This window comes from Moschus berezovskii, chromosome 24 (genome assembly GCF_049115385.1).
Source record: "Moschus berezovskii isolate FMDL1 chromosome 24, NW_MosBer_1.0, whole genome shotgun sequence".
Classification (NCBI taxonomy): Eukaryota; Metazoa; Chordata; class Mammalia; order Artiodactyla; family Moschidae; genus Moschus; species Moschus berezovskii.
In genome coordinates, this window is record NC_142483.1 from 9,552,436 (window position 1) to 9,579,663 (window position 27,228).

At 41.1% G+C, this 27,228-nt stretch overlaps 1 protein-coding gene across 3 annotated transcripts in view; it reads left to right on the forward strand.

Annotated features, from left to right (window-relative positions):
• The first annotated feature begins 3,505 nt into the window (after window positions 1-3,505).
• ARIH2 (ariadne RBR E3 ubiquitin protein ligase 2) overlaps window positions 3,506-27,228 on the forward strand; it is a 36,942-nt gene continuing 13,219 nt past the window's right edge. Inside the window, exons 1-3 of one of the 3 annotated variants that reach the window (XM_055413775.2) lie at window positions 3,506-4,019; window positions 6,734-6,809; window positions 8,140-8,479. In XM_055413775.2, the coding sequence (XP_055269750.2) occupies window positions 8,234-8,479 (246 nt within the window). In that variant the 5' untranslated portion in view covers window positions 3,506-4,019; window positions 6,734-6,809; window positions 8,140-8,233. Of the gene's footprint in view, window positions 4,020-6,733; window positions 6,810-8,139; window positions 8,480-21,189; window positions 21,236-27,228 lie in introns of those variants that run through there. The other 2 variants (XM_055413774.2, XM_055413776.2) reach the window with 2 other exon arrangements.

Sequence of the window (27,228 nt, forward strand, 5' to 3'; positions counted from 1 at the left end):
CCATCTCAGTACTTGCTTCCAAAGAGTCCAACTTGCAACAGTAGTATTCAACATCATTCATTACCAAAAATAAGATGAAACCAAAAGGAAAAGAACATAAAACTGTAAATTTAAGATTTGAAGCAAACTCCCTTGTGATAAAGAGTAACTACTTTTTTTTTAAAGCAAACTAGTAACTACCATATTTTTTCTCAGCAAAACAATTTAATGGTGAACTATTAGAAGTTATCCTATTAATGATAGGAAAACAAGTACAGATTTTTAAAATCATGATTACTGCTTAACGTTTTACTGGACTTAGTAGCTAATACAAAAATATCAATAGGGAGGGAGGGAGGGAAAGAAATAGCAAACTAAGGAAGAAGAGAAAGAAAGTGAAAGTTGCTCAGTTGTGTCTGACTCTTTGTGACCCCATGGACTATACAGTTCAGGGAATTCCTCAGCCCAGAATACTGGAGTGAGTAGCCTTTCCCTTCTCCAGGGGATCTTCCCAACCCAGGGATCAAACCCAGGTCTCCTGCATTGCAGGCGTTTTCTTTATCAGCTGAGCCACCAGGGAAGCCCATAAGGAAGAAAGAAGAGTGTGGGGGAAAAAAGAGGGAGAAAAGAAAAGGAAGGAAAGAAATAAAAAGTAAGCATCCTTAGAACTTCCCTGGCAGTCCAGTGGTTAAGACTCTGTTTTTCCACCACAGTGGGTGTGGGTTTGATCTCTGGTCAAACAAAAAAAATAAAAGAGTCCAAAATATTCCTATTTTCAAGTGATCCAAATGTTTACTTTGAAAATTCAAGAGAATCAGCTGAAAACTAATGAGCAAATCTAAGTAAGGAGACAGATACAAGAACAATAGCAGAAAGCAATCACTTTTTGATCAGTTCAGTTGCTCAGTCGTGTCCGACTCTTTGCGACCCCATGAACCGCAGCGTGCCAGGCCTCCCTGTCCATCACCAACTCCCGGAGTCCATCCAAACCCATGTCCATTGAGCCGGTGATGCCATCCAACCATCTCATCCTCTATCGTCCCCTTCTCCTTCTGTCCTCAATCTTTCCCAGCATCAGGGTCTTTTCAAATGAGTCAGCTCTTCGCATCAGGTGGCCAAAGTATTGGAGTTTCAATTTTAACATCAGTCCTACCAATGAACACCCAGGACTGATCTCCTTTAGGATGGACTGGTTGGATCTCCTTGCAGTCCAAGGGACTCTCAAGAGTCTTTTCCAACACTACAGTTCAAAAGCATCAATTCTTCGGCGCTCAGCTTTTTTTATAGTCCAACTCTCACATCCATACATGACCACTGGGAAAACCATAGCCTTGACTAGACGGACCTTTGTTGACAATGTTAACAATAACAGATCACAAACTGGAAGAATCAATCCTATTCAGAATAACAGCAAACCCCACAATGTATGCAGGACTAAACCAAAAATCCATGTGAATAAAGCTATATAAATTCAAATACACAAAAGGCAAACAAAAGAAGTATAAAGAAATAGTATATTCCTTGGATGCAAAGACTCAATAATGAGGCTATCAGTGCTACCCTTTAAATTATTCTTAGAAATTAAATACTCTCCAGTGGATTTTCAAAAATGAAAACACGTCAATCTGAATCTAAGATTTATACAGAAGAAAAGTTGTATGATATTGGGGAAGAAATATGAGTCTTCCAGATGAGGCCCCAGACTTCAAGGAGCTAAGACCAATCATTCCCACTATAGGGAATGATTCTGTGACACAGAAACTGAGAGACATTGTATTTTGTTTACATATCCTATATGCAAATTTATTTTGAAGACAGAATACTACATGTATCATTTCATATCCTATTTTTATCACTTCAGAGTATATTACAGGACTTCCCTGCTGGTAGAGTGGCTAAGAATCTGCCTGCCAATGTAAGGGACACAGATTCCATCCTGGTTCGGGAAGACTCCACATTCTGCGAGCAACTAAGCCTGTAAGCTGTAACTACTGAAGCCCATGCACCTAGACTTTTGCTCCACAAGAGAAGCCACGCAAAGAGAAACCCAAGCACCAAAATGAGAGTAGTTCCCACTCCCTGCAACTAGAGAAAGCCCAAGCACAGCAATGAAGGCCCAGTGCCACCAAAAATTAAAAAAAAATTTTTTTTTGAAGAGTATATCCCAGACACCCAAGCACAGCCAAAAATAAACTAAAAAAAAAAAAGGTATTAGCAGCATCTTAATAAACATCTATTTAATAGAGTAATGTTGAAAACAAGGATGGATCTGCGACCTGAAGAAACTCACCTTGGGACTTTCTTGGTAGTCCAGTGGCTAAGACTCTGTGCTCCCAATCCAGGGGGGCCAGGTTCGATTTCTAGTCAGGGAACTATATCCCACATGCTGCAACTACAGATCCTGTGTGCTGCACCTAAGACCCAGTGCAGCCAAATAAATATTTTTTAAAAAGAAAAGAAACTCACCTTCAGCAGGGGAGAGACAGGAGAACAAATAAGGATAGTACTTGTGATTCCAATATATTGTACATTTGTATGCTTGATATGTGAATGTCCTCATTCACTATTTTGCAAATGCAGTAATTATACAGAAAAACTGTTCCCTTTTATTTACTGGGGAGGATTTATTACCAGTAACCCAGAAGGAATGTGTCTAATTAAAGAGATTTCATTAGCAGAAAATATAGTTTGGTTCCTTCACTAGTGTCATGATGTAAAGGGCTATATTTTGTTATAACAAATAAGTACATGGAATTACAGGCTTCCCTTGCGGCTCAGACGGTAAAGAGTGTTCCTGCAATGCAGGAGACCCGGGTTAGATCTCTGGCTTGGGAAGATTCCTCCCAATGTTCTTGCCTGGAAAATATTCTTGTTCATGGGGTCGCAAAGAGTGGCACACGACTGAGCAACTTATTGACAGAGTTTTACGTTGCTAATATATAAAATTAACAACCTTACAACATGTCACTCATTACTATTAGTCTTCACTCCAAATTAAGGTGGGGGGGTGGTTTTCTAGTATTTGAATGCACCTGATTTGGGTATTATGCTCCTAATTAAACAGGAAGCTGAAAATCATGTATACAAATACATGCAAGAACTGAAGAGAGTCCATTACACATCAGTATCCTGAATATTAGCACATACACGATTCATGCATGGGTGGAAATGGTTTGGGTTATCTACGGACTTGCACAGCGAGGAAGCTCCCTAACATCACTGGCTTCACTCCGGCATTTCCACGTTGTGCAGCACAAGTGAGGCTTCATGTTCGATCCATAACACTCGACAAAGGCCCCAGAAGGTACTGAAAGTCATAATGGCACTTCCTATACTTTGTGAATAAACTGTGCAGCAAGGTAATTACGATTCAATCTCGGGTGGTTGGGAAGCCAAAGAAATTAGGCAGCGAACTAGGCCACGGAGAGGGAAGCGGAAGCCTGGCGTGGTTCTACGAATCGGCCTAGGTAGAAATTCCAGGCACTGGTGCTGACACGAAGACCCAGTTCTCCTTCGATCAAACAGAGGCCATGAAACATCAGTCCTTTATCCACTCCACGAACGACTGAAGGTCTTCTCCGCGCCGTACACCGAGTACAGTGAAGTGAGAGTCCGTCAAAAAAAACCAACAAAAACCCTGGTTGAAAGGATACGGGCCGGGGACGCTGGTAGGCGAAAGCCCGCAGCGATGCCGTGCCCGCTCTCCAAGAAGCCTCGCCTTTGCTAGCCGTCGGCGCCAGACGTGCGCGGCGTACTCCGGTCGCTGCGCTGGGCTGGAGTGAAGTGTCCGCGGAGAGCCGTTATTACCCAGCGCCCGTCGCGACCCCGGCGACCGCGGGGCGACCCCGGGCGGGAAGTGACGCAACCGCTCCGAGCACTTCCGGAGCTGCGGCGACGGCTCTGCCGGAGGAAGCAGCGCGGGCCTTGACCAGCGTTGGCCCGCCGCCTCCGCCGCCGCCGCGCCTGGGTCCGGTTCTTCTGGCCTGGCCCGACCCGGTCTGGCCCGCCCGGGCTCAGCGGCCGCGGGGCCGCGGCTCCCGGTAAGTGCGCGGCGCGAGTCGCGGCCTTGTTTACCCCGGCGGGCCGGGGGAGGGGGTGGGCTCTCCGCGCGCCTCCCTAGCCCCGCCGGGGCTCCGCCTTCGTCGCTGCCCGCGAGGTCCCGGCGCCCCCGGCACCTCGTACTAGGTCTCCGGGCCCTCCGCCATCCCACTGATGAGCTGCGGGTGGCCGAGGCCAGGGCGCACCGGCGCCTGATGTCTCTCGGTCTTTCCGCCTCCCGCCGCCTGCAGTTCGCCGAGAGGTCGCAGGCCAGCGCCTCTGACCGACTGGCGCCGGGCGCATGTAGGCCCTCCCCACCGGGCGTGCCGGGGAAACGCGGCGCCTCCGGGGGCTCCCCACTCGGGTCATCATCGGGAGCTCTCGCAGTGTCCCCCTCTCCGCGCGGTTAGTTAACGCCTGCCGATAAGGGGCCCCCAGCGCGTGGCTCCGTGTCCTCGCGGATATATCCCGGCGCCTGGGACTGGGACAGGCGGCCCTGGAGCTGCGTTGCTGCCTCACCGAACGCCGCTTGTGGTAGCCGCCGGCGAGGCGATCGGGTTCTCGGATGACTTCATCTCAGTACTCACCTCATTGTTACACTGTCCCGTAGAACTTTCTGCCACACTGGTCCAATTCTGTACCTTTGCTGTTCAGCAGGATAGCAACTAACTGCTACACGTGGTCATTGACTTATGGCTAGTGAGACTGAAAATCCAAGTGTCAGGTTTTATTTAATCTTTAAGTTAAATGTAAAAGACCACATGTGGTTAGTAGCTACCCCATTAGACAGGTTTCATATTTTTGTACCAACAAGTTTTCTTCGGAAATGTGGATTTAGTAAATGACGATTCAGTGATAAATATATCTGAAGTAAACATTGATACCAAAAAGTCTGTTGTCTTGTTCTTGTCAGCTTTATACTGAGAATTCTTCCGTTTGAATTCCTTAGCCCGGGATGGTTGGCAGCTCTTATGAACACGTGACTTTGATGCGGGGCTGGGGGGGGGGCGGGGAGCGCAGTAATTTCTGTTACTCCTTGCCTGTTTGGGACTTAAAGCTAATGTTTAACATCCGAAGGAAATCAAAGCGTTATCTATCATCTGTTGTGTTAATGAAGCAATAACATACCGGCCCCTTGAAACAGTGTCAGCACTGTTTCAAACAGAATAGGGATATTTAACTTTGAAAAGATTAGTAATTAAGATTTTATTTAAATCTGGACCTAGAGCACCCAGTAAGTATGAAGTGATTTACCCTTTTTTGGAAGGGAGCCTGAAGTTTTCCCCTGCTTCTTGAATATTTAGCTGGTGAGAAGCCCCAATCCTGGCAAGAAATCCAGAGAAAGTGAAAACTGCTTTTTTTGTTGTGGTTGTAGGTAGCTTTGGATAGTATTCGGCTCTGTGGGAGGGTGAATGGGGCATTGTGAGTCCTCATAGATCATAGATCTGGTGAAAAGTATGATGCTGGATTCTACTGGTTGTCAGCACTGTGGTCCTGGGCAAGTTGCTTAATCTTTTTGAACTGTAGTTTGCTGATGTGTAAGAAGAGGATGATCGCCACTTTGTAGGTTTATAAACATTTAATGAGAATGAGTTGAGTCTGACCTGAAATTGGCTCTCATTAAATGAAAGCTGTTCTTGGTAGTGATTATTTTATAGATGGGAGTAGTATTTGTAATGCTATTTATGCTTATATGCCTAATAAGCAGTATCTTACATAAAAATGCAGATAAAAGAACACAGGCTTAAAAAATCAATTGTTCCTCTACTATTTTGGAAATCACCTTCCACAATCATTGTTTGGACTTTGATTTTCATTTAGTTTGTATTTGCCTGTCTGTGTTAGAAGTATTTCTTTGAAAGTTATCGCTGGTTTTCCAAGAAATTTAAAAGGATAAAAACATGGACCTAAAATTTCTGATTAAGTAAGTGGATGGTACTTATTTATCCTTTGATAGTGGGATCTGTAGCTCTGAGAAAGTCAAGTAGCCCTTAAGCTTGTCAGAAGAGAGGTACAAAAGAGGTGTTAATATTGCCTAGTGGGCATTGTACTAGGAACATTTTTTATTTTAAACCCTAACCACTAGACCAGTAGGAAATTGCACCCTCCCCCCGTTTTTTGTTATATTTTTTTTGTTATTTTTTTAAATTTTTGTTTTATTTTCTCTCGTGGACTTTTTTTATTTGAAAATAATTTTTCATGAATAAAGTGAGAGCTGAAATATTGAGAGTATTTTTTAGGTGTTAGAGTACAGCAGTGGAGATGACTGTATGGTAAAAGCCCAGTTCAAGTCAGTTAAAATTTGCTTTGTCAATCTCTATGTAACATTTAAGATTGAAATTATAGTAGTTAATTTAGGAAATCTGAACAATACAAGTGAGGTGGTACACAGCACTGTAAATCAACTATACTCCAATAAAAATTAAAGAAAAAAAAAGTGAAGTGGTGGACTTTCAAACTGAGGTAACGAATGAGAGGGAACTAGGTACCCGAGGTTAAATTATTATTAGCTGTTTACTTTAAATACTTTCTTTTTTTAGAAGGCCATGTAACTCTTGTCAATATATAATTATGAAGTGGATTTCTGTGGGACTTATAAGAAAATAATTTCTGGTCCTTTGCTGCATATTCTTCTAAATGTCTTTATTTTTAAAATTTGTGAACACGGGGTACCAATTTTACAGTGTATAAATAGAATTATCTTTTTTCATTTTAGATGGAAATTATATGAATGAAATTATATGAATGACTATTTAGGTGACATCTTCCTGCAAGATCTTCAAGAATTACAGGTATTTTTAATTTAAAGATTAATTCTTTCTCCTAAAGGAAAAATACCATAGTTAAGTTCAGTTGTGATTAGGTGGTTCTAGCATATAACGTAATTTGTTACAAGTCAAACTGCAAATATATTATTGCCCTCTCATTAGTGTGACTTTTTTTTAAATTTAAGCATTTATAGGTAAAATATCATTAAAATGTGACTCTGTAGTCCTTTAGACTGGTTACACATTCAGTAGACATTCATTTTAGTCTTTTTTTCATTATTAATTTTTTGGAGAGATTATCTACTTCAAATAGATAAATACTTTAGTATTTAATCCAGATTTGTTTATATAAATGATTTCATTCCATTCAGTCCACATGCTCTTGCATTTTAAGGTCCTCTTAGTTTTAGATTTAAATCACTGTTTGATACTGTTCCTTAGAAACGGTCACTTGAAATAGTTCTTGTGTAGAGAAGTTAATGGGTATTTGCCAAAATCGTCTCTTAAGAGTTAAGATATTTGACTATTTTACTTTTTCAACTGGTATTTTCTTTTCATTTATATGTAATTGAGTGACATTTTGATCTATGAGGATTTTTCAGTAGCTGGTACCATTTGATCTTATTTCTTTACCATAGGTAGATTCTGTTTTCTCCTAGGCTCGATCTGTAGTTTTCCTTCACTATTGGGTCAGTTTCTTTGCCTCTAAGTACCTCTTTTAGAGGATTAGTAGAAGCCTTTAAAGTGGAAAAATCAATTACCTTTGCAGACAAGAGGAGGATGTTGATGTTGAAGAGCAGTGTGGTTTTTATTTTTTCTTTACTATGCACCTTTTTCCCCATATATCTGAGAGCGATGTCTGTAAAACACTGGTATTATTTCCCTAGAAATTGTAGTGGGATGGAACTGTGGCCCTACTTATGTTCTGTTTGTGTCACCACTCAGTAGGGCACGATTGGCTGAGAAAATTTAAATGCTGGCTCTTCAACCTTTAGGATACTTCCACTCTGGGCAATCAGCCATGGGAATGTGCTTCTCTCTTAAGGACCCTGGCAGGAAGGACAACTCTATGGGAATTTGACTCCTTGACATGAAGCAGACAGCCTTACTCTTTCATGCCAGACCCTTCATGTGAAGTTACCATTGTTAACTGCTTCTGCCCCTCCAGAAAAGGGTTTCCCTTTGAAAAGCCTGGGCAGGGAAATGATGGTGAGGTTCCCTGGATGAAGAGAGTTGGAATAGGCCATAGTAGGGGTAGGACCAGGGCTGTGCCATTTTGGTTCTTGAATGGTTTCTGTTACAGCTTTTCACAGTGGAAGTAACTAACACAAATTTTTTTCTTTTCCTCCCTTAGAAGACAAAAACACTAATGAGTTTGAGAAAGTGGTGAAGTTTGGGGGGAGGGAAACAAACTGCTTTCCTGATCTGCAGCCTGACTGGATGTTAAGATGTCTGTGGACATGAATAGCCAGGGGTCTGACAGCAATGAGGAGGACTATGACCCAAACTGTGAGGAGGAGGAGGACGAGGACCCCGGGGACATCGAGGATTATTACGTGGGCGTGGCCAGCGACGTGGAGCAGCAGGGCGCCGACTCCTTCGACCCTGAGGAGTACCAGTTCACCTGCCTGACCTACAAGGAGTCTGAGGGGGCCCTCAACGAGCACATGGCCAGCTTAGCTTCTGTTCTAAAGGTGAGCCGTGTTGTCAGCTCCCATGTGTAATCCCTGAAATTAAACCTAAACACAAGCTGTTGCTAAAGTCTCCTCCGGACTGGTTAAATGGCCTGTAGCTTGAAACCAAACTGAATTATGTGTTGCATCCTCAGGACACATCTAATGTATTTGCTTTGTCTACTACTAGGTGCATATCAGAGGACCTCAGCTTCTCAGACTACTAGGAATTAGAAAGGTGGGGTGGAGTGGATTCAGGGGAAATAGACCAGAAATACACAGCAGCAGAGCTGTGTAGATTAACCCTTGTTTCAGAAAGTCTTAGGAAATTTTATGAGGTAACACAGGATAAGCATCAGAATCACCCAACAGTGTGTGGGTGACTGATAAATCTCTTAAGAGAAGTTCCTAGATCTCCTGGTTTGCTGTGAATAATCGGTGCTTCTAGGCTAATGAGTTCATTTGTTTCATATACTGGTGACTAATGTCTGATGTTGAAAGAAATTTTAGCAGTAACTAAGAAAGTAAGTTCTCATAGCTTGTATTTCATTGATTTTAGGGGGTGTGAAATTAAAATTGTAAGTAACAGAATTGATTATTCTAGCAAGCTGCTTATTTTTAACACTTAAACTAGCATAGTTTTCAATGTCTTGTACCTTAGGCCAGGTATTATCCTCACAGTGGACATTTTGTATTACATAATATCGAACTAGTACAGAGTAAATCACATAGAACACCATTTACTGTGAGTATTATTATAGTTGTTTAGACAGTGTCCTAGCATGTTTCTCCTTTCATGCAGACCATTATGTGAAATTGGGAACATTTCTCCTACTTTACTGTTTTCACTGACCTTCCTTTCAGGAGCTGTTGCATGGATTTTGTTGTTCACTAAAACTGAAGATCAAGAGCACATTGGCATGATTTCAACCAAATAATTTTCATTTTGGTATTGAAATGGAAATAATGAAGGTGTGCCGTACTGTAAAAGTTGCTTTATCCTACTAGTCCAGGAATTTTTTTTTTTCTTCTTCCAGGTGATCGGCAAATGTTAACTAATACCTTGGATTTAGATACTCAGGGCTTTATTAGCAGCTAGCTAGAAGCTGAAAGCTAAAGATTTTGTGCAACTCACTTCTAGAAATGGGCAGGTTTCTTCTCTCGCGCTCAGCAGAAAACTCGAAGAATGAAGACCCATTGGAACCTCTGGGTTTGGGATTTCTGCTCGTAACAATAGCAGAGTTGCTGGGGCATTTCCCTGGTAGAAAAGAGATCTCAGATCTCTTCCTTCGTCATTATTCTCACCTCTCCCTCTCTGATCAACTAGTTTCTTTTTCTTTAACCATATTTTACATGGTGTTGGTGTTTAAAATTAGCGAAGAAAAAAAAATAAATAAAAATAAATAAATAAAAATAAAATTAGCGAAGGAATTGTCGGGCATGTGGTTCTGGACAGTATCAGTTGGCAAAGTTCATCAGGATGTTTCCACCTATGCATAGGAACTCTCAGTTTGTTAAGCCCCTGTGCCAACTTTCTTATTCTGATGGAGACAGCTGAGGGACACAGGCCCTTTCCTTCTCTCTTTTTTTTTAATTGTAGTAAAATCCATAAAATATACCATTTTACTCCTTTCCTTTTTCGGACCCTCACGGCTCTTTCAGGCCTACCTTGTGCCCTCCCTGAGTGAGCCTCCTCGCAACCTTCTAGAACACAGTGGTTGGCTCCTGTTTTGGTCCCAGGGCCGAAATGTTACAACGCAAGTTTATTAACTCATATAATGCAGTCTTCTGACTGCTTGATGTTGTTTTTACATTTTCACATATTTTTGGATGTTCTCTTCACTGCTTGTCACTTCACAGAGGGCAGAAACTACTTTTTTATCTTGTTTCCCCCATCGTTCCTATCAAAGTGTTCATCCATAGCAGGCATTGAATAATTTGGGGGCACTGTGGATTTTGTCAACTGTTGATGTCGCTGATTTTATTGGTATGAGCTTGATTCCCTAGTCTGTGCTGTCCATCCTCTGCTTTTGTAAAAGGGCATTATTCTTGCCCGCAAGATCAGGAAAAATAGGACAAAGAGAACTGGGAACAGAGATGAAGGAATAAAGAGAGAAGGAAGGAGGTTGAAACCCCAGGAAAGGGTTAAAGGGAAAATAAAGCAGAGAGGAAAATAATCCATGAAATTCTAGATGATGGTAGAAAAGGAAGCTGGATTTTTTTTCCCCCTCCCTCACTGAGGAGTGTGTTAACACCATTTCCATTCTAGGCCTGGGCAGCCAAGGTCCTGGCTCTTCTGGTGGCTTGGCTGCACGTAAGGGGGCTCCGTGGTATTCTAAGAGGTTCAGGAATTTGACCAAGGAGGACAGGCAGAAACGGCTTGGTCAAGAGTACAGGAAGAAGGAATCACACACAGTCTTCCTCTTTCAGGCTGGCTAAAACGTTGCATTGGTTTTACTTGGTATTTGAAAATTTTTTGAGATAAGAGGAAGTCATTGAAGTGTTGAGTTTACAGAATGGTGTTCACAGGTGCTTCGGCTACTCTCACTCCTGTTGCATGTGTCTGTGAGAAAGGAGCTCAGTAGTCATCACCCAGGTCACTACTGATTTCCCTCACCGATCACAAGCTGTTTGCACACTCGTGACTTACTGAAATATATCTTTCATACAGTTTAGGTGTTATTTGGCTAATAGGAAATGTGATGTGTATGTAGTTTCAAATTAGAGCCTCATGAACAGCTAGCTGTCCATGAGCAAAAGCTGAATTTGAGAAGTGGCATCAGTTAGCCACTGATCTGTTATTCATTCTGTTGTGTTCTGGCAGTTGCCTATGGATGAGCCATAGACTAACGTAAAGTTAAGCCATCTGTTACCTTTTGGGATTTCAAGTCTCTTAGGCAGAAAATTCCCAGCTGTCTGGGACACTGGGCTTTTGGTCTAATGAGGGCCCTTGCTATCAGAGGATAACTTCCTGTTATGTATTCTGTGACCAGTCCTCAAGTAAGATCATTAATTGAGAAAAGAAAGTGCCCAGAAAAATCAAATGCAGGGCTGAGAATAGACAAAGGAGAAAATGCTTACCTGTTTTGGGGTAGAGGGAGAACTGCTGATGTTCAAGTAATGGCAAAACAGAAGCCTTGTTTAGAGGACGAGCTATCATCCTACACGAGTGAAATAGTTGTGAAAGATGAAATGATTGCCAAAAGAGGTGGATCGTGGTGTAAGAGGGGGGAATCTCTGACGAATATTTTAGTGATATCCGAGTCTTTAAAAAATGAGCAAAGTTACCTTCTTTGCATGCTGTTCTTTATATGAAACTTACACAAAAAAGTATTGTTGCTGCAATAGATTTGGGAGACCTTCTCTAGTAATAACAGGCCCTTTTTATTACAAAATGTGGTATAGTTAACTTAGAAGAGTTTTGTCATTCAGTGAATCCTGTTGGTACTTGTTCCTTGAATCTCGGGGCATTTGCTGTCAGGCGGCTCAAGAAGGGGCTCAGCCATGGTCCAGCCCCAGACAGAGCCCAGGCTGGCTTTGACTGGTGATGGGCTGGAGGTGCCTCCCGGGTTGTGTGCTCCTTCTCTCAGCGGCTTGTTAGGGCTATGGGCAGGAAAGGAGAGGTGTTATTGCTCAGAGCCCCGCCTAGGCTTCAGAAAGGAGAAGAAAGAGTCCACTTGGTCTAGATCTGGTCCGTGGAGCTGCCGTGAGCTCTGTTAGCTTTGTGCTGATGAGAGAACCTCAGGATGGGCTGTGACAGGAGTGGGAGTAACAGTTCCATGGGCCAGTTAGGCATGGCGGCAGGAAGTTACCTTCTGGCTGGAGTGGAGACTGAGATGCATAGGTAAAAAGGAGTAAGATAGAATAAATGCCACCTAAAGTGTCTTTACTGTTGAAGGAAAGAATTAGATTTTTTTAACTTCAGTGCTGAACTGTGCTGCTCACTTTTCTCAAGCCTGGTTTTCCTCAAATAAGTTTAGAGATATAAACTGATTATTGTGAGTATTTTTACTAGAGTTCTTGCCTCACAAATTGTTGTATTAACTGCAGTAGAGCTGGGAGAATGTTCCCCAGAAGACTATTCTACCACCCTCTTGCTTGAATTTAAGATCTAGTGCTTGCTATTCAGCAAATTGTGGCTGGAAAATCTCTCCAAGTTCTTCTGTGGGTCATTTTTCCCTTTTGTGGGTGAATCATGAATTACCTTATATTTATCCTTTCTCTCAAGTAGCACTGAGTTTTTATTTAACATCTGGAAAAGACTAATTGTATTTATTAAATTAACTTTCTTGTATCCTGGTATAGCTGAATATAAGAACATTTTACTTTTGTTTATACATTCATTAATTAACCAAGTAACAGTTGTTTTCATGTTACTACTCATAGGCAAGTGTCTTTAAGCTAGGCCCAGTAACACTGAATGTTTGTGTGCTGAGCGGCCGTCTGCTTTCTATTTTTATGATCTGATGTCAGGTTTCTTTGCGTGCCTCTATCGCACTAGAATCTAGATTAAATTCCTGTGTTTCAAATAGTTGGTCATTAGTGGATGTGTTGACATACTTCACCATGCTTTTTAGTCTGGAAGTCTGGTAAGTGTTTTACTGGTGTATAAGTGTATTTTTTAAAGGGAGATGAGAAATGTCCAGAGTGACATTGAGAATTGCCTAAGAGCAACTAGCGCTAGAGTTATCCCTGTCTGGCCAGCTTAGAAAGGTTATTGTTATCATTGACTTTGTGCCCTCACTGTGTACGTGGCACCACATACCACATGCTCCCTGCCTTTTGGAAAAGAAGCTCTCCATGAGATTCAAGGCCAGCTTTCATTTGGCCTTTTGTTGTACTTGCACACTGCCTTAGGAACTGTGTGATCAAGGGGGTGATTCTAATTCCACTAAAGAATACCGTTCATAATTTCGTTACCCTGAAATAAAAGCTTTCTTCCTTGCTCATTATCCCACAGGTCTTGTCCGTATTCATAGATATGTTACTGTTCCGCAATTCATTCATTCAGCTAGTATTTATTGAGAATCTGCTATGTGTTAGACACTGGAAAAATAGCTGTGAACAAAATGGAAAATCTCTACTCTGGGTGACAGTACATTCTAGTATTCATTATGTGCATGTATTTATATATTCTGTCTTGAAAAATGTGAATTTCAAATACTTCCCCATATGTTGTTTTCTGTGTAACACATTGTCTTGTTTTTGAACCATAATTTGCTCTGGCTTTCCCCGTTAGGCATTTAGGTGAGTGCTTGTGAGTTACAGTTACAGGGACTGGTTATATTGCTATGAACATTTTCATGGACGTGGCCCGTGTGTTGAGTCTGCACTACTAGTGGTCAGGCTAGCCTGAGTTCTGCTTCCTTTTCTGCCATTTAATATAACATGACCATGGGCAAGTTTCTCAACATCTATAAGCTTCAGTTTCCTCATCTATAAAATAATGATAATTAATACCTTCTTCACAGCATTAAGTGAGATAATGCACGTAAAGTGCCTGGCACATGAGTGTTTAAACATGGTCATGGTTGAAGCAGGGCAAGAGTTTAATAACGAGGATATTGCTGTCACACGTGTGCTGTGGTTCCTCGGGACACATTCTCAGGATTGTGTGTTTTGAGTCACAGGGTAGGAACCAAATTGCAGAAGGTTCTGAGTATGCATGTGGTACTTGAATCATGGACTTTGGGCTCTCTTGCCTTCATCCAAATACTCTGATGTCCTTCTCATGGGGCCTATGATAAGAAAAGTAAAAATAACACAAATTGAATTTTGAATTGGGATCAGGAAGAGGTTATAGGGGAATATGGTCTTGTCTTTTGTTTCTGCATTTCTAGCTAACTGCGGTGTTTGGTCTCGTGCCTGTTACTAAAGTGCTTAGCTTGCTTGGCTTAGTTAATTATGAGATCCTTTACTAGGGATCCTGTTTTTTAAGATGCCTCCTTACTTTTTTTTTTTCTGCCTTGCCACACACTATGTGGGATCTTTAGTTCCCCAGCCAGGGATCAAACCTGTGGCCCCTGCAGTGGAAGCACAGAGCCCTAACCGCTGGACCACCAGGGAATTCCCAAACACCTCCCAAGTACTTTAACTTTTGCTCTGCCCCAGTTTCGCTCCCCTACTGCCCTCAGAAAAAGTAAAGGATTTGATTTCTCTGTCTTAAAGAAGGAAGAGTTAGAGCAAAGATTTGAGAAGAGGTACAGACTGAGACAGCAGGAAGCTTTGCATCCTGCTTAACTTGAAATGTGTCCTGCTGTGGCTTGATTACTTAAACTGACATGAATTTCAGAATTCGAAGCTTGTGTTGTTCTCTTTTCTCGAAATTATCATAACCCTTTATAACCATGAAATGGTTTTGCTGTGATAACCACAAGTAATCAATCATAAATAGAGGAAAGAACAGGCAGGAAGAGCGAGATGTTTGTTTGGAGAGTTTAACAGGACAACAGAGCTGTTCTTATAATCGTGAACAAAGAGTGGTCTCTATCTGGGAATGCTGCTCTCTTTGACTAGCAGTTTTTTCCCTTCCCAGTACATGCTCTACCCACGCATTTCCTTTTTCCCTTGTTGTAGACTTTTACTGGTCTCTTCAGTGCGCTCACCATCATTTTCCAGTCTTGCTGCCTTTTACAATATTCCAGGGCCATCCAGCCTGGCTTTCTGGACTTTCTATCTTCATCGGTGATACCACCATCCACCACGCTGGAAACTGAGGACTTACCCTTGGCTCCCTTCTCCTGTGAAGCCCTCTCTGATCTCCAGGCAGATTCAGACACTTAACTCTGCCTCCCTTTTTGTATGTTCTTCATATATACTGAGCTAGTTGTTTGTATGCCAGGAATTGAACTCTTTGAGATAAAGGTCAGCATGGAGCAAAAATGCCTGGTTATGTTTTGATCTCAGTAAGTGTTGCTTGTTGTTGATATGACTGTCTAAATAAGCCCAGGCCAATAAAAGCTGAGCATCTAACCCCAAGGCTCTACTTCTATATGTTTTCATTTGTAAGTAGACGATATGCTTGTTTAAGGTCTTCCATGAAGCCAGCTGACTTTCAAATATAGATAGTATATACATGGTGGATTTGTGGTTCCTAGCATGGTGTGCATGTCAGATTTAGCTTTGGCAGTTCTCATATAGAAGACTGAACTTTGTGCAGATGTAATAAAAAAGAATCTTCAGAGGTGAGATGAGGTATTTGACATTATATTCCTGTGGAAATACAAAAACAATTGTGAAACGATCCAGGTTACTGAAATGAGGAGTGAGCAGTACATCCTCTTTATGGCTGCTGAAAAGATACATCCAGCATTTGGTGTCGGACACGACTGAGCGACTGAACTGAACTGAACTGAACATTTAGAGTGTACTGGTTTTGTAACCAGAATGGGAGTAGGATGTAAACTGCCCACCTGTACTCACAAATTGGATAGGATTCCTGTAATATTTCTGATATCTAAACATAACTTCATATTTTCTTATCAAAATAAAAGTGGGTTCTTCTGTCCACGTCAATAATGAGTAGCTGTGAAAATGACTAATAGTATCTGCAATCATAAATACAATGTGAATACTTTAAAGGGTTTTTATTTCATAACACTCTAGTAGAACACCTCAAGTCTTTGCGTCAAGTTGGTTGGCTGCCCTCACATACGTTTGTCCCTTCTTCATTTGTCTTTGTTTGTTTGGTATTTGGCTGTCTATAGCAGTTTTATTTGCAATAGCCAAAAACTGGAAACAACCCAAATATCTACAAACAGATGAATGAACAAATAGTGGCATACCCATAGAACAGCATGCTCTCATCAATATAAAAAGAGTGGCCCGCGCATACAAGTACCATTGATAAATCTCAGAATATGCTGCATGAGGGGACTCAGGGAATAAGCAATTTATGATTTCAATTATATAAAATGCTAGAAAATGCAAACTTATCTGTTGTAAAGGAAAATAATGATTGCCCGGTGAGCTGAGGAGGGCAGAAAGATTATTAAAGAGCATGAGGTAAATATGGAAGTGCTTCTCCATTTTTAAATACCATGAAAATGAAGATAAAGGCAAATATATGTTACAAACACAGAATAACAAAGAGAACATGTAGGGGAAGCATATGGGACATCATTGCACATGGGAGCCGGTTTGTCCAGCATGTCTTTGAAGAGGTTGTGGGCTTTGGTCTGACTTAGACCGGAAAAGATAAATGTGTTGCAGATGGGAGGATTAATTAAAGGTCTCTATGTGAAACAGTCAGCCCCGTCTCCACTTGGTCTCTCTCTTGGCATAATAATCTGGATAATCTTAGGGAAATCAGGCACTTAGAGAAGGTCAGATTGAGCTATCTTTATTTGTCATTTTGGGAGCCCTTGAGTCTTGAATAATAGCCGCTTTTGATCAGTCACCCTAAAGAGAAGCCTGGCAGTTGCGTGATTCTGTACTTGTGCACAGAGTTAGGGTTCATTTTCTGAGACTCCTTTTTTACAAATTGTAACATCCACATAAAATTCACCATTTGAAAGTGTACAGTTCCGTGGCATGTTAATACACTCATGGTGTTGGGCAATCATCTTCTTCATCTAGTTCCAAAACATTTTCACCACCCCCAAAACGGAAACTTGGTACCCAGTAAGCATGTATACTCTCCACTCCCTGTGTCTCTGGCAACAAATCTGCTTTCTGTATCTCTGGATTTACCTATATATGTTATCGAAATGGAATCATGAATATGTGACCTTGTGTGTCTGGTGGCTCTCTTAGCATAAGCTTTTGAGGTTCTTCCAAGTTGTAGCCTATATCAGTACTTCATCCCCCTTGTTGCCCTTCATTTTGTTTATTGTGAATGGTGATTCTAACCAAGAATCACCAGACATTTGAGGAAAGCATGCATAATGAAAGAGAAAACAGAGAAATTGACTAGCTGATGTAGATCAATAAGTAATTTTGCTTGTTTTTTAAAGTATTTAGTATATTAGCACTAAAAGTATTTAATATTTATTATATTAGCACTATTTAATATTTGCCAAGATACTCAAGAAGATGTGGCTTCTATAAAACAATCAGAGATGCCGTCAGGAAGAAAATCAAAGCAGAAAAGAACCTGTGGAGATGAATTATGGGTTTGCCAAGTTAAACAATATACCATAGATAGATCAGAAGATAAAACCAAGAAAATCTCTCAACATAAAGCCACAATACAGGCTGTGTGTGTGAAAAAACAGAGACATGGAGATTCAATCCAGATACCCAGGATTTACCAGAATTTGTGGCAAGTGAGAACAAAAAAAAATCAAAGAAAAGATTAAAAAAGTAAAAGAAGATTTCCAAGAGCCAGAGGGAGGAACGGTTTTCGTATTGAAAGTGTCTGTCTGTTGCCCAGAAGGGTAAAAGTCATTGCCAGAATTGTCCCTATGAAATTTCAGAAGAACAAGAACAGAAAACCTTAAAGGTTTCCATAAAGATACACCAGGTCTTCTAAAAGACATGGGAATCATGTCTCTAGTCTCCAACATTGACAAGCAGAAGACAGTGGTGCAACGGTCTTCCAAGTCCTGAGGGAAAAGAGTTTTTAATCTACAATTCTGTCATTGCAAAAATAAACTCATTTTCAGATGAGCAAGGGCTCCAAAAATTTAATTCTCCTGTACCTTTGCTGAAGTAATTCAAGATGAAGATCAAAAAAGAAAAATAATAATTCAAGAAATAATTAACCTAGCGGTCCAGTGAAAAATCCCATGTTCTGCTTGTAGCAGGCCTGGAAAATGGTCAGCCCAGATTGGAACAGAAACTTGGTGGAATCCAAGAAAAGTTTCTTCTGGAATAGGAGTGAAGTGGATTCCTAGCAATAGATAGAATAAGAAGTTGGAAGATGGTTGGGATGTGGTGAGAAACCATAGAACTCTTCGTAAGGGGGAAGGGAATTAGAATTCCCATGCAAAGCAGAAAAACTACACACAGAAACCACAAGCCAAATAAATACAAAGCAAACACACCATGTGGCACGAGTATGCGTGATTGGCAGCTACTAACAATGATAATGTATTTATGCCAGATGTACAAACATTCTTGAGTGGGCCATTGGGAACTCAGGGGTGAAAATGCAACTCTGGTCCTGCAAACAATGTCTTAAAATTACAAAGGCTACAGATAGAGGAACTGAAAATAGTGATTTAAATATTCAGAACTTGGGGCTGGGATGGGAGTGGGTAGGGAATGGCATAAGTAAGCTAGGTCTGGTAGAGAATTATGGGCACGCTCAGCCATGTTGGTAACAACCAGAAGAACCCAGACAAGTGACTGGGAGAGATTTGTCCTGGCTAGGAAGCCTGGGAGAGGATCAGGATGGGGTGGGATGCAGTGGCAGATATTGTTCCTTTTCATCAAAATGCTTTTTATGAACCATTTTATTTTTTGTTCAGTGATAATTGGAGTAGGTTAAGAATTTGCTGTAATTGGGATAGGTTGAGAATTTGTTGATGCTCAATAAAACAAGTGTTTCTGAGTATCTTCTGTTGTTTTAACTTTTAGATAGATGCTAAGAAAGATGGGGAAAAAACAATTTAACCTCTACCATAAAATAACTTAGAGGTCTCTTGGCCTTTACTTTCTGCCTCCTCCTTTTTTAGGATGATAAGACAGAAAGCAGGTATGCATAAATAAAACCTTTTCTGCTTCTATTCCATATTTTCTGACACAGCCACTGAAAACACCATTTTATCTTGCTCTGCTGAGAAACTTGAAGTGAACTCTTTCCTGCTCTGCTCCGCTCCCTAACGTTTGATTTTTGGCTCCTCCTGTCAGCATCTCTGCCATTCCTGTCACATTAAAAGACTTCTCGGTTCACCATTCTTTTTTTTTCCCCTTTAAGCCTTCCTTTCTAGATCTGTATCTGGCCTCTCCTGCTTGATTGTGCACCCCCTGAGGGCTTGGAAGGCTTTGATGCCTGCCTGCCTGCCTGCCTTCCCGGGCTCTGGAGGAGGCTGTGGATAGGCAGTGATTTCAGATGAGACCACAGGAGACAGGCAGAGGGAAGTTAGCATATGGGACCTAGCAATGGCACAGGCATTGTTCTAGGTGCTTAGGTATGACAGAGAAGAGAAGTGGTGTGAAAAACCTCTTCCCCCAGAAAAGAACTTCATTCCGATGGGGGTTTATTTACATAAATGGCAACCCACTCCAGTGTTCTTGCCTGGAGAATCCCAGGGATGGGGGAGCCTGGTGGGCTTCCATCTATGGGGTCACACAGAGTCGGACACGACTGAAGTGACTTAGCAGCAGCAGCAGCATAGGTGTATAGAAATGTGATGCGTTTTGAGCATAGTTAGCAGCAGCAGTCAGTGGCTCTGTCTTTGAAGCATGCTGTTGGAGTTTGTGGCTTTGTCACTAAGATATGCTAGGCTCTGAGGTGCCCTCTGGAGAAGAGAGGTGACCTAGCTGGAACTCCCTGCAAGTGTCCGGTATTCCCTCTCCTTTGCCCTCCTCACAGTCGCCGTAGCTGGAAGAGACAGTGCATCATTTGAAATCACCTATAGACAAGATGGGCTTGCAGCAACAGAAATATGGTAGACTTGGCTTTTAGTCCTGCTGTGTGTTATTCACTGGATGTGAGCTCCTATCTGCATTTCTTTTGGTTGTGATTAATAGATAAGACTTTGGTTCACTAAAGTAGTAGTCATCCTACCTGTATATGGCTCCTCCCTGGAAAACCATATGGAATTCTAGAAGGGGCTGTAATCTGCCTTTTGTACGAAGTATTTCCCAGAAGATTTTCCTTGAAATGCAAACCAGAAAAGATATGCTGGCTGAGATTTACCTTGCAATAATCTCGAGGGTAGTGGGGTAGGTAAGGTATAGCCTGGTTCTGAGTTGATGTCGGAACTAGGTGATGGTTACATGGGTTTCATCATACTCTTCACTTATGTAGATGCCCAGAGTTTTTCATAATAAAGTACAGTACCCTCAAGGTCAAGGAAGGGATGACTTTTGTATTTTTATTTTATTGTATTTTTCATAAGTAACTGTAGTTAGTCAGGTCTTTAGATGTTTTTGGCATTGATTTTAATGATCAGAGACCAAAACAGAACTAAACTAAGGTTAGACAGAGAAATTTTCAAATTAATGTTCATTAATTAGATTTTGTAGAGCATTTATAACATGTGGGTGCCTCGATTACCAGTCAGCTCTCCCTCCATGGAGAGAAAATGCAGGGAAGCAAAGTTAGAATAAGGCGCCAGAGAGCTGACCTTTTGGAGCCTGAGAGTATGGAAGTGTGAAGTATGGGAGAGGTGAAGGCCCACCACTGAAAAGACTTGAGGGCTGGGTCTGGCCACTACCACCACCGCCGCTGAGTTTGCCCCATTCTGGCCTGATGTTCACCTTCTCTTTTGTCTCTGTGCTTTAACCTGACTTCTTTCTCTTATTCCTTCAGTACTTTCTCACCTCACCTTCTGCCCTCCAAGACTTGAATCCATCCGTCTTGATCTCCTTAGGTTAGTTTTCCCATATTACATCCCTTCCTACCCTAGACCCAGAAGCTGGCCAACAGTTCACTCCTTTCCTTCCTCTCTGCCTTTTAGTGAATGACCACTAGTGTTTGTTAACAAATGTGATTGGACCATGAAGTGGCTTAACAACAGGCTGAGGCATGGAGCCCTATTCGGGTAGCCTCAAAAGATTTCAGGCAGTTGGCAAGTAAGAATTCTAAATAAAAATTGAAACTACCACCTGTATTTTTTCAGGCCGTTGATGCTCTCTGCCATCGGCTGCATCCTCCCTATGGCACTGGTAAGTGTGGGAAGGGCTGGTGACAGTTCTGGTGGGCTGCTGAATTTCTGTTTTCTGGGGGAAAAATCTATTTGCAAGCTGTGCTGTTAACTCGTCCCCAAGGACTGGACGGCTTGAACCAACTATAGGAGACGAAAAAGATGAAGAAGCAACTAACCATGCTCAGGGTTTTCCTGGGGAGCTGTTGTCAGGAATAGAGGCTATTTAGTATGTGCCTTGATCCTTATATCAAACTAGCATATCCTATGCATTATTTGAATAATAAACGTATACAATCCAAGTGTTGTGGGATGTCAAGTAAGAATGGTTAAATTTCCTGAACTCCTGAATATGTTTTCCCCAAAGATAGATGTTGGCTGTGTATTAGAAAGGATCCAGAATGTTGTATGTACTGAGCGTCTCCTTCCATGGCAGGATTTATCTCCCTCTGGTATTTTAAGTGCTTTGTGGTCAGGGAATCAAAAAAGTTTGTTCCAGTGATTAATTTATAAAATTCTGATACTCAGAATTTTTCTGGGGAAAGAGTTTGGTGGAAATCAGAAAAGAAATTTGAGGCTCTTATGTACTAATGAACTTTAGGTGGACTCGGGTCCTGTGATTTGAAAAACAGATTCACCACAGTCTGTTTTCTGCTTGGAGACCTAACAGAGAAAATACATACAAGAAAATTGAAGCATAGAGTGGGGCAGCAAGTCATAGGAAGGCTAAAATGTAAGCCAGTAACCAAATTGCTGCTGGAATTGCGTTTTCTAAGCTCCTGGAATCCTGCATCTGTCTCCTTGTAATGAGTGGGTCAGAGGCCGCATAGATTCAGAAGTTTTATCTTATCAAGATAGTCTCCATTCCAAGTTGACAGGCCCTATTTGCTATTTACACTGTTTCACTTCTCTAGTCTCTGAAGCCCTTAGATCACAGAAGAAAGTGCATCCAGAATATCTCCTGAAATGCTGAAGTTGTGGACTTGTGTGCTATTAGCCATGTCAGGAATGGCTTGCTGATAACAGCAGTTAAAATCCTCATGTACATGTCACTGCATCTCTGTGAGAAAATCTTAGCTTCATTGGCTGCTCTCCAGGGTTTCCCCCTCAGGTGTACCTCCTCCCCACCCCACCCCCCATACCCTGCTTGTGAAGCCGGGATAGAATTGTATGGACACTTTATATATTCTTTATTAAAAACAGAAAGGAGAACTTGACTCCCCAGCAGTCGTCTGCACCTTTAGGTGTCTGCACAGGTGGCAACTACTGAACATGTTTTGAGGGCCTGTATCTGGGAAGTAGCTTTTTAAAGGTCTCTCCCAAATACAAATTACGGAGGATGACAGAAGTTTTCCTGCAATCTCTGCTAAATAGTGATGTCCAGCAGCCAAGTCCTTTTTGACATTCATGTAGCCAAGTGCTTCCTGAAATCAAGATCTGAAAACCATCTGAGGGTGTTGAGATTGTAAATGTCATGGCAAAGCCAGGCCAGATTGGATGGGCAATACAGAGCAGAGTCCAGGCTAGACGATGACAGAGGTGAGCCCACGGTCCTTTCAAGCTTCACGGAATGCTCTTCAGAGCCTTCTGACCCATCATGGGTCAGGTTTGAAGGCACAGGGAATGGAGAGGGAAAGACAAGGAAGATGAGCTACACTTGACTGTGTTCTGACTCCATCTTTGACTCTGAAAGCCTTCTCTGGACCACCCAGGGACTTCAGGATCCTTCAGTGTTTGATGAACTATATACCACTACTTTCCCTCCCTCCCTTGAGGGCTTGGTGTGGGAGGTTTAGAGGGAGCCAGAGTGTTGTGAAGTTACTGGCATTACAGACCTAGTTACACTAAAATTCACATTGTCTAGTCAGTTCATCTTTGGTCAGAACTATGTGTGTTCAAAACTCTGAAGGGGATGTTTTCATTCTGAGGAGTACGTAAAAGATGAACTATTCTGATGCAATGGTGTAAGGGTCAACTCTCTGTTTCTTGTGACATTTATTTATTCAGAAGATTGCCATTGAGTTAAAGTTGGCAAACTTTCCCTCCAACTTCATGAAAAATTTAAAATATACAAAGACTTTTAAAGAATTGTACAGTAGATATCCGTTTATCTACCATCTAGATTATACAGGTGCTAACTTTTACCTGCATTTACTTTATCATGTATCTGTCCATCAATCAGTTTTATTTTTATCATTTATTGAAGTATTACTTACATTCCATTAAACTCATCCATTTTAGAGTGTACCAGTAGAAGAGTTGTAGTAAATGTAAACAAACGTACAGCCATCACCACAGTCCAAGTTATAGAACATTTTCATCAGCCAAAACGTTCCCTTATATCCATTTATAGTTAGTCCCCACTCCCAGTTCCAGGAAACTACTGATCATCTTACTGTCTGCATAGATTTGCCTTTCCTAGAAATTTCATATGAATTGAATCTTACAATACTCGTCTTTTGTGTTCGACTCCTTTCACTTGGCTGTTTTCAAGGTTCATCCGTGCTGTATCACGTGTCGGTAATGCTTTCCTTTTACTGCCCAGTGAGGATTTTCCATTTGATGCATGTATGCCACATTTTGTTCATTCATTCATTCATCAGTTGATGAACATCTGGGTTGATTCCAGTTCTTGGCTCTTACGAAATATGCTGCTGTGATGGTTTGTACAACAGGGTTTTGCATGGATATGTTTTCATTTCTCTTGGATAAATATCTAGCAGTGGGACTGCGTTTAGTATTTTAAGAAACTGCCAAACTGTTTTCTGGGGAACTCTGCTATCTTACATTCCTGCCAGCATTATAGAAGTGTTACAGGTTCTCCACCTGCTTGCTAGCAGTTAGGTATTGTCAGTCTTCTGTATCATTCTAGTGAGTGTGAAGTAGTATCTTGTAGTTCTAATTTGCATTTCCCTATGAACTGACTGACTGAATGAATGACTAATAATGTTGAGCTTTTTGAGTTGTGTGAGTTCTTTACATGTTCTGAATTAAGTTCTTTATCAGATATATGATTTGCAATTATTTTTTCTGTTGCAAATTGTATATTTTGTGGCTTTTCTGTTCCATTTTCTTAATAATGTCTTTTGAAAAATGAAATTTAATTTTGATGAGCTCCAATATATCATATTTTTTCTTTTAAGGATTGTGCTTTCAGTGTCATAGCTAAGAAATCTTTACCTAAAAACCAAGATTGCAAAGATTTTCTTCTGAAAGTTTTATAGTTTTCAGTTCCTTTTAACACTGAACTATCTTGAGGTAATTTTTGTGTGACATGAACTAAACATTTAAGTTCTGTGTTTTGTATCATGATGTTCAGTTATTCTGAAACCATTTGTTGAAAAGACTGTTTTATCATCTATTGAATTACATGGGTACCTTAGTAGAAAATTAATCATAAGTGTATGAGTTTACTATTCTGTTACATTGATCTATATATATGTTTGTCCTTAAGCCAGTACCCCACTGTCTTGATTACTGTAGCTTTATAGTAAGTCTTAAAGTCAGGTGGTGTAAATCTCTTCCAACTTTGCTCTTTCAAGGTTGCTTTGGATATTCAGGGTCCTCTCCATACATTTTAGGATCAACTATTAATTTATATCCTAACCCCTGCTTTGATTTTGATTAATTTTGATTGCTGTGTTCTTTCTCTAGCTGCGTTGTCCATTGTGGTAGCTGTGATCACATGTAGCCAGTGGGCATTTGAAATGTGGCCAGTTTGGTTTGGTATGTGCTATAATTCTGAATACAATGGACTTTGAACAATTAGATGGAAAAAAAAGATGTAAAATGTAGTTCATTAATAATTTTCAGTGCATTAACATGTTGAAATATTTTAGATATATTGAGTTAAATAAAATATATTTATCAATACATTTTAGTTTTATCAGTAAATTTTAATTTTTATTTGCCGCTATGTAGAAACACATTTGTGATTTTTATATATTGGCATTCTATCTTTTTAACCTTACTAAACTTATTAGTTCTACTGGTAGTTTTATGTCTTTGTGTGTCGTTTTTTTTTTCCCACATGCCTTATTAGTACAGTGTTAAATGAAATGATGAGAGTGGTCTTCTCTGTCATGTCCCTGATCTTAGCATTCACTGTGCTGTTATGGAGTATAATGTTTTCCTTAGATACCCTGTATTAGATTTAGGCAGTTCTGTTTTTCTTCCTAATTTGCTGAGAATTTTTATCCTGAGTAATTACTAGATTTTGTCAAACGAGATTTCTTGTATCTACTGAAATGATCATTTGGGTTTTTTTCTGCTTTTACTTTGTTAATTCAGTGAATTGCCTTAGGCATTTTCACATGTTAAATCAGCCTTTTATCAGGGTTATGTTAGCTTCATAAAGTGAATTTGGAAGAAGTATTCTTTCCTGCTCTCGTTTCTGAAAGTGTATTCAGAAATGGAAAAAAGCCTTATACATAAATAAGACTTTTAATTTCCTTATTACACGTTGATCTTATAGAACTGCAAATTTGTCTTGAATGTGACGTGGTCATGTGACCTTCCCAAGTCATTAGTCTATTTTGGCTATCAGTGGTTGTTTATCACCCTTTTTGGAAGGGGTTTGACCTCATTATAGGTTCTTCTGGGGGGTTTCCCTGGTTGCCTAGTGGTTAGAATTCTGGGCTTTCAAACATGGCCCAGGTTCAGGGAACTGAGATCTCACAAGCTTCGTGGCACAGCCAAAAATGAATGAATGAATGACTGCTGCAAGTCCTCCTTGATAATGCATACATCCGTACATACATAGGCACTTATAAGTCCTTCTTGGTGATACATAATCCCGACTACTCACAGGCTATTAGTTGCTTGATCAAAACAGTCCAGCAATAGTTTGTCTTGGTTCTGGAAGACTTTTGTGTGTCACAGTTGAACACATAAGAAGAGTGGAAGACTTTCCTCAGTTACAAAGTGCCAACTTTAATAGATTCAGAATGGATTGCCAAGCTCTTTGAGCATTACACAGTAAAATGGTGTGAATACTTGGCTAGTTCTTTCCTGAGCTCAGCTGTCTGCACTTTGAGAATGACAGATTTTTATCTGTAATGTTTTAATGCCATATATTTGTCTTGGCCCTCTTGCTAAAGGTAACTTAAGTAGTGCCTCCCTCCCCCCAACGTCACCTGACATCTCTTCCTCTGGGAGACCGCTGTGGGTGACAGTGGGTGGTGAATTCAGTTCTCTCTTGTGACCCAAATCAGGGAGGAGGTGGCCTCTCTTTGGAGACTACCTGTTAGCATAAATTCTTTTAGGTACTCTTCCTTAACCCTGTGCTGCTTTTTGCTCAGAGGGCCCTTTGTATCCTGACTTCCCTGTAGATCTTCCTTGGGGTCCATTACTGGGCAAGGTGCCGTCATTCTACATTTTGCTTTAATTAATGGCCTCAAAATTCCTTCACATTCATAATGGATTAATTGGGGGAAACTGAGTCCCTGACAGTCTATGATACACAGTGGCCATACTGTGGGTAATCACAGTGCCTCCTGTTGAAGACTGGTGGGAGGTGCATGTGCCTACAATGTTGTGTATATTGATATATCCTCAACAGTTGGCTTTGAAAGAATAGATGGACATCTGTTCACTTTTATAAAGTGCTAGATGCATCACTGACTTGATGGACATGAGTTTGAGTAAGCTCCAGGAGTTGGTGATGGACAGGGAAGCCTGGTGTACTACAGCCCATGGGGTCACAAAGAGTTGGGCACGACTGAGCAACTGAACTGAACTGAGACACATCCTCTCTTCACATTATCAGTTCTTACCAGAACTCTGCTGGAATATTCTGAGTTGGTCATTCATTAGTGGACTTGTAGTCATCAGTAAAATTTTCAGTTTCAGCGGAGGCCTGTGTCGTTTTCCATACATGGAGGGGCTGCACCTGGTATGCTAATTCTGAGGCTTTGTTGCTGTTGCTAGTGCTGTTGAGATCAAGGGATCAGACCAGGTATGGTGTTGAAGTTCTATTTCTTTGGGAAGGTCAAGAAATTTCATTTTGGGAATTCC